Source organism: Carcharodon carcharias, chromosome 27 (assembly GCF_017639515.1).
Source record: "Carcharodon carcharias isolate sCarCar2 chromosome 27, sCarCar2.pri, whole genome shotgun sequence".
NCBI lineage: Eukaryota > Metazoa > Chordata > Chondrichthyes > Lamniformes > Lamnidae > Carcharodon > Carcharodon carcharias.
This window is the reverse complement of record NC_054493.1, coordinates 7,537,246-7,546,755: the sequence shown is the minus strand read 5'-3', so window position 1 is coordinate 7,546,755 and position 9,510 is coordinate 7,537,246. Positions and strand designations below refer to the sequence as shown.

Below are 9,510 nucleotides of genomic sequence, written 5' to 3'. Positions count from 1 at the left end.
GTAACCTCCTCCAGTCCCCTACACCCCTCCCTATCTCTGTAACCTCCTCCAGTCCCCTACACCCCTCCCTATCTCTGTAACCTCCTCCAGACCATACACCCCTCCCTATCTCTGTAACCTCCTCCAGTCGCCTACACCCCTCCCTATCTCTGTAACCTCCTCCAGCCCCTACACCCCTCCCTATCTCTGTAACCTCCTCCAGCCCCTATCCCCTCCCTATCTCTGTAACCTCCTCCAGCCCTTACACCCCTCCCTATCTCTGTAACCTCCTCCAGCCCCCTCCCACCCTCCCTATCTCTGTAACCTCCTCCAGCCCCTACACCCCTCCCTATCTCTGTAACCTCCTCCAGTCCCCTACACCCCTCCCTATCTCTGTAACCTCCTCCAGCCCCTACACCCCTCCCTATCTCTGTAACCTCTTCCAGTCCCCTACACCCCTCCCTATCTCTGTAACCTCCTCCAGACCATACACCCTTCCCTATCTCTGTAACCTCCTCCAGTCCCCTACACCCCTCCCTATCTCTGTAACCTCCTCCAGCCCCTACACCCCTCCCTATCTCTGTAACCTCCTCCAGCCCCCTCCCACCCTCCCTATCTCTGTAACCTCCTCCAGTCCGCTACAACCCTCTCGACCGTTCTCCCCGATTCACATCGCTCCACCATCGGGGGTTGGGTGGGGGGTGGGGGTAGGGATGGGACTCAGCTTTGGAATTCCCTCCCTAAACCTCTCCGCCCCTCTCTCTCTCTCTCTCTCTCTCTCTCTCTCTCTCTCTCCTGTCTGCTGCCTCATTAAAAAAGAGATCTCATGTGAACCAATGCCAAACTGTAGCTTGTGCCTAGGGGTTGGGGTGGTGGTGGGGAGGTTGGGGTGGGGGGGTGGGCGGGCGGGGGTGGTGGGTGGTTAGTGGAGTTTTTTTTCATCCATACTGTTAAAAGGGATAAACACATGTGCAAGGAATGCTGAAGGTGCCCCGGGTTTCGCTGGCACCGCTCCAGCGGAGGGCAGGGGTGGGACTGCCCTGTCTCCCAATCGGGGTGTGGGTCCCACCGCGAGAGGGTGACGCGGCCCTTTTAAGGGCTGCAGCGGGTGGTATATTCCTGGATCCCTAGTAGGCACTGAAGAAGGGGGAGGTCCCCACCCTGGGAAAGAGCCAAATCCTGCAGACAGAGCCAGCAGACGGGTCTGGCTCCCGCTCCTGCTCCCTCTCTCCCTCTGTGTGTACCACCTCAGACACTCAGCCCGTCAGTGCGTTCCCTCTCTGTCTCACACACACGTACACACAGACAGACAGACACACACACACACAGAGAGACACAGACACACACACACACACACACACACGCAGCGGATCCAGGCGCAAGTGAGTGTGTCAGAGTTCCAGAGAGAGAGGGTGGACCCTGGAGTTAACAAACGCACAAAGAGAACAACTTCAATCAAGCAGAGCCGCAGATTCACTGCCCCCCTACCCCCAAACCTCCCCCCCCCTCCCTCCCTTCCTCCCTCCCTCCCTCACCAGCCCTCCACAGGACAGAGTATGGCTGGAATCTGTTGCATCTGCAGGCTCTGTGCTCTGTTCGGGATTCTGTCCACTCTGCTTCCCTCCTCGGCCAATGCCTTCAGCCCTGAGGTAAGTGTGTGTGTTTTTTTTTATTGGATTTATGTATATATATATATATATATTTATATATATAACTGTAGCTCGGAGGGAGCCGAACTTCTCCCCAGCTCTTGTTCGTTCTCGGCCCCTTAAAACTTTTCCAAAACTCTTCTGTGCTTGGCTCCTGCGTCCCATCCGATCGATCCTCGGCTCGACCGGGATCGCTCCCAGAGCCTCTCCCTCAACCACCTCAATCCCGTTCTCCCTCTCCCTCTTTTGTTAGCTCTCTCCACCACCCTCTCTCTCCTCTTCTTCCCCGCTCTCTCTCTCTCTCTCTCTCTCTCCCTCTCTCTCTCGCCTGTTATTTTTTCTCCCTTTCTCTTTCCACCTCCCATTCTCTCTCCCCATTCTCCCTCCGCTCACCACCAACCACCTCCCCCCCTTCGCTCTGCCTCTCTCTCTCTCTCTCCCCCCTTTTCTCTCTAACCTCCCTTTTCCTTCCCCCTTTCTCGCTCTCTCCCTTTCTTGCTCTCTCCCCGCTTTCTCGCTCTCCTCCTTCTTGCTCTCCCTACTTTCTCGCTTTCTCTCCCTTTCTCACCCTCCCCCCTTCACGGGCTCTCCCCCTTTCTCACTCTCCCCCTTTCTCACTCTCCCCCTTTCTCACTCTCCCCCTTTCTTGCTCTCCCCCTTACTCGCTCTCCCCCTTACTCGCTCTCCCCCTTTCTCACTCTCCCCCTTTCTCACTCTCCCCCTTCACGCACTCGCCCCCTTTCTCACTCTCCCCCTTACTCGCTCTCCCCCTTACTCGCTCTCCCCCTTTCTCACTCTCCCCCTTACTCACTCTCCCCCCTTCACGCACTCTCCCCCTTTCTCGCTCTCCCCCTTTCTCGATCTGCCCCTTTCTCACTCTCCCCCTTCTCACTCTCCCCCTTCACGCACTCTCCCCCTTACTCGCTCTCCCCCTTACTCGCTCTCCCCCTTTCTCACTCTCCCCCTTCACGCGCTCTCCCCCTTTCTCGCTCTCCCCCTTTCTCGATCCGCCCCTTTCTCACTCTCCCCCTTCTCACTCTCCCCCTTCACGCACTCTCCCCCTTACTCGCTCTCCCCCTTACTCGCTCTCCCCCTTTCTCACTCTCCCCCTTCACGCGCTCTCCCCCTTTCTCACTCTCCCCCTTTCTCGCTCTCCCCCTTACTCGCACTCCCCCCTTCACACGCTCTCCCCCTTTCTTGCTCTCCCCCTTTCTTGCTCTCCCCCTTACTCGCTCTCCCCCTTTCTCGCTCTCCCCCTTTCTCGCTCTCCCCCTTTCTCGCTCTCCCCCTTTCTCGCTCTCTCCCCTTCACGCACTCTCCTCCTTTCTCACTCTCCCCCTTTCTCACTCTCTCCCCACTTTCTCGGGCTCTCCCCCTTTCTCGCTCTCCCCCCTTACTCGCTTTCTCACTCTCCCCACTTTCTCGCGCTCTCCCCACTTTCTCGTTCTATCTCGGCTTTCTTGCTCTATCCCTTTTTCTCACTCTCTCCGCTTTCTCGCTCCCCTTTCTCATTCACCCCTTTCTCGCTCTCCCTGCTTTCTCGCTCTCCCTGCTTTCTCGCTCTCCCTGCTTTCTCGCTCTCCCCGCTTTCTCGCTCTCCCCGCTTTCTCGCTCTCTCACCCTTTCTTGCTCTCTTCCCACTTTCTCACACTCTCCCCGCTTTCTCGCTCTCCCCGCTTTCTCGCTCTCTCACCCTTTCTCGCTCTCTCCCCGCTTTCTCGCTCTCCCCGCTTTCTCGCTCTCTCCCCACTTTCTCGCTCTCTCCCCACTTTCTCGCTCTCTCCCTGCTTTCTCGCTCTCTCTCCGCTTTCTCGCTCTCTCTCCGCTTTCTCGCGCTCTCCCCGCTTTCTCGCTCTCTCCCCGCATTCTCGCTCTCTCCCCGCTTTCACGCTCTCTCCCGGCTTTCTCACTCTCTCCCCGCTTTCTCGCTCTCTCCCCGCTTTCTCGCTCTCTCCCCGCTTTCTCGCGGTCTCCCCCGCTTTCTCACTCTATCCCCGCTTTCTCACTCTATCCCCGCTTTCTCGGTCTCTCCCCACTTTCTCGCTCTCTCCCCGCTTTCTCGCTCTCTCCCCGCTTTCACGCTCTCTCCCGGCTTTCTCACTCTCTCCCCGCTTTCTCGCTCTCTCCCCGCTTTCTCGCTCTCTCCCCGCTTTCTCGCGGTCTCCCCCGCTTTCTCACTCTATCCCCGCTTTCTCACTCTATCCCCGCTTTCTCGGTCTCTCCCCAATTTCTCACTCTATCCCCGCTTTCTCGCTCTCTCCCCACTTTCTCACTCTATCCCCGCTTTCTCGCTCTCTCCCCACTTTCTCGCTCTCTCCCCGCTTTCTCGCTCTCTCCCCGCTTTCTCGCTCTCTCCCCGCTTTCTCGCGGTCTCCCCCGCTTTCTCACTCTATCCCCGCTTTCTCACTGTATCCCCGCTTTCTCGGTCTCTCCCCAATTTCTCACTCTATCCCCGCTTTCTCGCTCTCTCCCCACTTTCTCGCTCTCTCCCCGCTTTCTCGCTCTCTCCCCGCTTTCTCGCGCTCTCCCTGCTTTCTCGCACACCCCCACTTTCCTGCCCTCCCCCCGCTTTCTCACTCTCTCCCGGCTTTCTCGCTCTCTCCCCGCATTCTAGCTCTTTCCCGCTTTCTCACACTATCCCCGCTTTCTCGGTCTCTCCCCACTTTCTCGCTCTCTCCCCGCTTTCTCGCTCTCTCCCCGCTTTCTCGCTCTCTCCCCGCTTTCTCGCGGTCTCCCCCGCTTTCTCACTCTATCCCCGCTTTCTCACTCTATCCCCGCTTTCTCACTCTATCCCCGCTTTCTCGGTCTCTCCCCAATTTCTCATTCTATCCCCGCTTTCTCGCTCTCTCCCCACTTTCTCACTCTATCCCCGCTTTCTCGCTCTCTCCCCACTTCTCGCTCTCTCCCCGCTTTCTCGCTCTCTCCCTGCTTTCTCGCTCTCTCCCCGCTTTCTCGCGCTCTCCCTGCTTTCTCGCACACCCCCACTTTCCTGCCCTCCCCCGCTTTCTCACTCTCTCCCGGCTTTCTCGCTCTCTCCCCGCATTCTAGCTCTTTCCCGCTTTCTCACACTATCCCAGCTTTCTCACTCTATCCCCGCTTTCTCGCTCTCCCCCGTTTTCTCACTCTATCCCCGCTTTCTCACTTTATCCCCGCTTTCTCACTCTATCCCCGCTTTCTCACTCTCTCCCCGCTTTCTCGCTCTCTCCCTGCTTTCTCACTCTGTCCCCACTTTCTCGCTCTCTCCATTTTCCCGCTCTCTCCCCGCTTTCCCGCTCTCTCCCCGCTTTCTCGCTCTCTCCCCGCTTTCTCGCTCTCTCCCCGCTTTCTCGCTCTCTCCCCGCTTTCACGCTCTCTCCCCGCTTTCTCGCTCTCTCCCCGCTTTCTCGCTCTCTCCCCGCTTTCTCGCTCTCTCCCCGCTTTTCGCGTTCTCCCCATTTTCTCACTCTCCCCCGCTTTCTCGCTCTCTCCCTGCTTTCTCGCTCTCCCCACTTTCTCGCTCTCTCCCCGCTTTATCGCGTTCTCCCCATTTTCTCGCTCTCCCTGTTTTGTCACTCTCTCCCCGCTTTCTCGCTCTCTCCCTGCTTTCTTACTCTATCCCCACTTTCTCGCTCTCTCCCTGTTTTGTCGCACTCTCCCTGCTTTCTCGCTCTCTCCCTGCTTTCTCGCTCTCTCCCTGCTTTCTCGCTCTCCCCCTGCTTTCTCGCTCTCTCCCTGCTTTCCTCGCTCTCTCCCTGCTTTCTCGCTGTCTTCCCGCTTTCTCGCGCTCTCCCTGCTTTCTCGCACACCCCCACTTTCCTGCCCTCCCCCCACTTTCTCACTCTCTCCCGGCTTTCTCGCTCTCTCCCCGCATTCTAGCTCTTTCTTGCTTTCTCGCTCTCCCCCGCTTTCTCACTCTATCCCCGCTTTCTCACTCTATCCCCGCTTTCTCGCTCTCTCCCCGCTTTCTCGCTCTCCCCCGTTTTCTCACTCTATCCTCGCTTTCTCACTCTATCCTCGCTTTCTCACTCTATCCCCGCTTTCTCACTCTATCCCCGCTTTCTCACTCTCTCCCCCGCTTTCTCGCTCTCTCCCCGCTTTCTCGCTCTCTCCCCGCTTTCTCGCTCTCTCCCCGCTTTTTCGCTCTCTCCCCGCTTTCTCACTCTCTCCCCGCTTTTCGCGTTCTCCCCATTTTCTCACTCTCCCCCGCTTTCTCGCTCTCTCCCCGCTTTCTCGTTCTCCCCACTTTCTCGCTCTCTCCCCGCTTTCTCGCGTTCTCCCCATTTTCTCGCTCTCCCTGTTTTGTCACTCTCTCCCCGCTTTCTCGCTCTCTCCCTGCTTTCTTACTCTATCCCCACTTTCTCGCTCTCTCCCTGTTTTGTCGCACTCTCCCTGCTTTCTCGCTCTCTCCCCGCTTTCTCGCGGTCTCCCCCGCTTTCTCACTCTATCCCCGCTTTCTCACTCTATCCCCGCTTTCTCGGTCTCTCCCCAATTTCTCACTCTATCCCCGCTTTCTCGCTCTCTCCCCACTTTCTCACTCTATCCCCGCTTTCTCGCTCTCTCCCCACTTTCTCGCTCTCTCCCCGCTTTCTCGCTCTCTCCCCGCTTTCTCGCTCTCTCCCCGCTTTCTCGCGGTCTCCCCCGCTTTCTCACTCTATCCCCGCTTTCTCACTGTATCCCCGCTTTCTCGGTCTCTCCCCAATTTCTCACTCTATCCCCGCTTTCTCGCTCTCTCCCCACTTTCTCGCTCTCTCCCCGCTTTCTCGCTCTCTCCCCGCTTTCTCGCGCTCTCCCTGCTTTCTCGCACACCCCCACTTTCCTGCCCTCCCCCCGCTTTCTCACTCTCTCCCGGCTTTCTCGCTCTCTCCCCGCATTCTAGCTCTTTCCCGCTTTCTCACACTATCCCCGCTTTCTCGGTCTCTCCCCACTTTCTCGCTCTCTCCCCGCTTTCTCGCTCTCTCCCCCGCTTTCTCGCTCTCTCCCCGCTTTCTCGCGGTCTCCCCCGCTGTCTCACTCTATCCCCGCTTTCTCACTCTATCCCCGCTTTCTCACTCTATCCCCGCTTTCTCGGTCTCTCCCCAATTTCTCATTCTATCCCCGCTTTCTCGCTCTCTCCCCACTTTCTCACTCTATCCCCGCTTTCTCGCTCTCTCCCCACTTCTCGCTCTCTCCCCGCTTTCTCGCTCTCTCCCTGCTTTCTCGCTCTCTCCCCGCTTTCTCGCGCTCTCCCTGCTTTCTCGCACACCCCCACTTTCCTGCCCTCCCCCCGCTTTCTCACTCTCTCCCGGCTTTCTCGCTCTCTCCCCGCATTCTAGCTCTTTCCCGCTTTCTCACACTATCCCAGCTTTCTCACTCTATCCCCGCTTTCTCGCTCTCCCCCGTTTTCTCACTCTATCCCCGCTTTCTCACTTTATCCCCGCTTTCTCACTCTATCCCCGCTTTCTCACTCTCTCCCCGCTTTCTCGCTCTCTCCCTGCTTTCTCACTCTGTCCCCACTTTCTCGCTCTCTCCATTTTCCCGCTCTCTCCCCGCTTTCCCGCTCTCTCCCCGCTTTCTCGCTCTCTCCCCGCTTTCTCGCTCTCTCCCCGCTTTCTCGCTCTCTCCCCGCTTTCACGCTCTCACCCCGCTTTCTCGCTCTCTCCCCGCTTTCTCGCTCTCTCCCCCGCTTTCTCGCTCTCTCCCCGCTTTTCGCGTTCTCCCCATTTTCTCACTCTCCCCCGCTTTCTCGCTCTCTCCCTGCTTTCTCGCTCTCCCCACTTTCTCGCTCTCTCCCCGCTTTATCGCGTTCTCCCCATTTTCTCGCTCTCCCTGTTTTGTCACTCTCTCCCCGCTTTCTCGCTCTCTCCCTGCTTTCTTACTCTATCCCCACTTTCTCGCTCTCTCCCTGTTTTGTCGCACTCTCCCTGCTTTCTCGCTCTCTCCCTGCTTTCTCGCTCTCTCCCTGCTTTCTCGCTCTCCCCCTGCTTTCTCGCTCTCTCCCTGCTTTCTCGCTCTCTCCCTGCTTTCTCGCTGTCTTCCCGCTTTCTCGCGCTCTCCCTGCTTTCTCGCACACCCCCACTTTCCTGCCCTCCCCCCACTTTCTCACTCTCTCCCGGCTTTCTCGCTCTCTCCCCGCATTCTAGCTCTTTCTTGCTTTCTCGCTCTCCCCCGCTTTCTCACTCTATCCCCGCTTTCTCACTCTATCCCCGCTTTCTCGCTCTCTCCCCGCTTTCTCGCTCTCCCCCGTTTTCTCACTCTATCCTCGCTTTCTCACTCTATCCTCGCTTTCTCACTCTATCCCCGCTTTCTCACTCTATCCCCGCTTTCTCACTCTCTCCCCGCTTTCTCGCTCTCTCCCCGCTTTCTCGCTCTCTCCCCGCTTTCTCGCTCTCTCCCCGCTTTTTCGCTCTCTCCCCGCTTTCTCACTCTCTCCCCGCTTTTCGCGTTCTCCCCATTTTCTCACTCTCCCCCGCTTTCTCGCTCTCTCCCCGCTTTCTCGTTCTCCCCACTTTCTCGCTCTCTCCCCGCTTTCTCGCGTTCTCCCCATTTTCTCGCTCTCCCTGTTTTGTCACTCTCTCCCCGCTTTCTCGCTCTCTCCCTGCTTTCTTACTCTATCCCCGCTTTCTCGCTCTCTCCCTGTTTTGTCGCTCTCTCCCTGCTTTATCGCACTCTCCCTGCTTTCTCGCTCTCTCCCTGCTTTCTCGCTCTCTCCCTGCTTTCTCGCTCTCTCCCTGCTTTCTCGCTGTCTTCCCGCTTTCTCGCACTCTCCCTGCTTTCTCGCTCTCTCCCCACTTTCTTGCTCACCCTCCACGCTTTCTCACTCTCTTCCCGCTTTCTCGCGCTCTCCCTGCTTTCTCGCACACCCCCACTTTCCTGCCCTCCCCCCGCTTTCTCACTCTCTCCCGGCTTTCTCGCTCTCTCCCCGCATTCTAGCTCTTTCCTGCTTTCTCACACTATCCCGGCTTTCTCACTCTATCCCCGCTTTCTCGCTCAACCCCGCTTTCTCACTCTATCCCCGCTTTCTCACTCTATCCCCGCTTTCTCGCTCTCTCCCCGCTTTCTCGCTCTCCCCCGTTTTCTCACTCTATCCTCGCTTTCTCACTCTATCCCCGCTTTCTCACTCTATCCCCGCTTTCTCACTCTCTCCCCGCTTTCTCGCACTCTCCCCGCTTTCTCGCTCTCTCCCCACGTTCTCGCTCTCACCATTTTCTCGCTCTCTACCCACTTTCTTGCTCTCTCCCCACTTTCTCGCTCTCTCCATTTTCCCGCTCTCTAGCCGCTTTTTCGCTCTCCCCCAACTTTTTCACTCTCTTCCCACTTTCTCGCTCTCTCCCCGCTTTCTCGCTTTCTCCCCGCTTTCTCGCTCTCTCCATTTTCCCGGCTCTCCCCGCTTTCTCGCTCTCTCCCCACTTTCTCGCTCTCTCCCCGCTTTTTCACTCTCTTCCCACTTTCTCGCGCTCTCCCCACTTTCTCGCGCTCTCCCCACTTTCTCGCACTCTCCCCACTTTCTCGCACTCCCCCCACTTTCTCGCATTCCCCCGACTTTCTCGCACTCCCCCCTCTTTCTCGCTCTCTCCCCTCTTTCTCGCTCTCTCCCCTATTTCTCGCACTCTCCCCGCTTTCTCGCTCTCTCCCCGCTTTCTCGCGCTCTCCCCACTTTCTTGCACCCTCCCCGCTTTCTCGATCGCTCCCCACTTTCTCGCTGTCTCCCAGCTTTCTCGCTCTCTCCCGCTTTCTCGCTCTCTCCCACTTTCTCACTCTCTCCCCGCTTTCTCGCTCTCTCCCTGCTTCCTCACTCTATCCCCATTTTCTCGCTCTCCCCCACTTTCTCACTCTATCCCCACTTTCTCGCTCTCTCCCTGCTTTTTGCGTTCTCCCCATTTTCTCGATCCCCCTGTTTTGTCGCTCTCTCCCCGCTTTCTCGCTC

At 57.9% G+C, this 9,510-nt stretch overlaps 1 protein-coding gene across 1 annotated transcript in view; it reads left to right on the top strand.

Moving 5' to 3' along the window:
* Nucleotides 1–1,150: 1,150 nt before the first annotated feature.
* Nucleotides 1,151–9,510, top strand: part of mmp14a (matrix metallopeptidase 14a (membrane-inserted)) — a 75,309-nt gene continuing 66,949 nt past the window's right edge. The window contains exon 1 of the mRNA XM_041176024.1: nt 1,151–1,628. Coding sequence (XP_041031958.1) covers nt 1,536–1,628 — 93 coding nt within the window. The 5' untranslated portion in view covers nt 1,151–1,535. The remainder of the gene's footprint in view (nt 1,629–9,510) is intronic.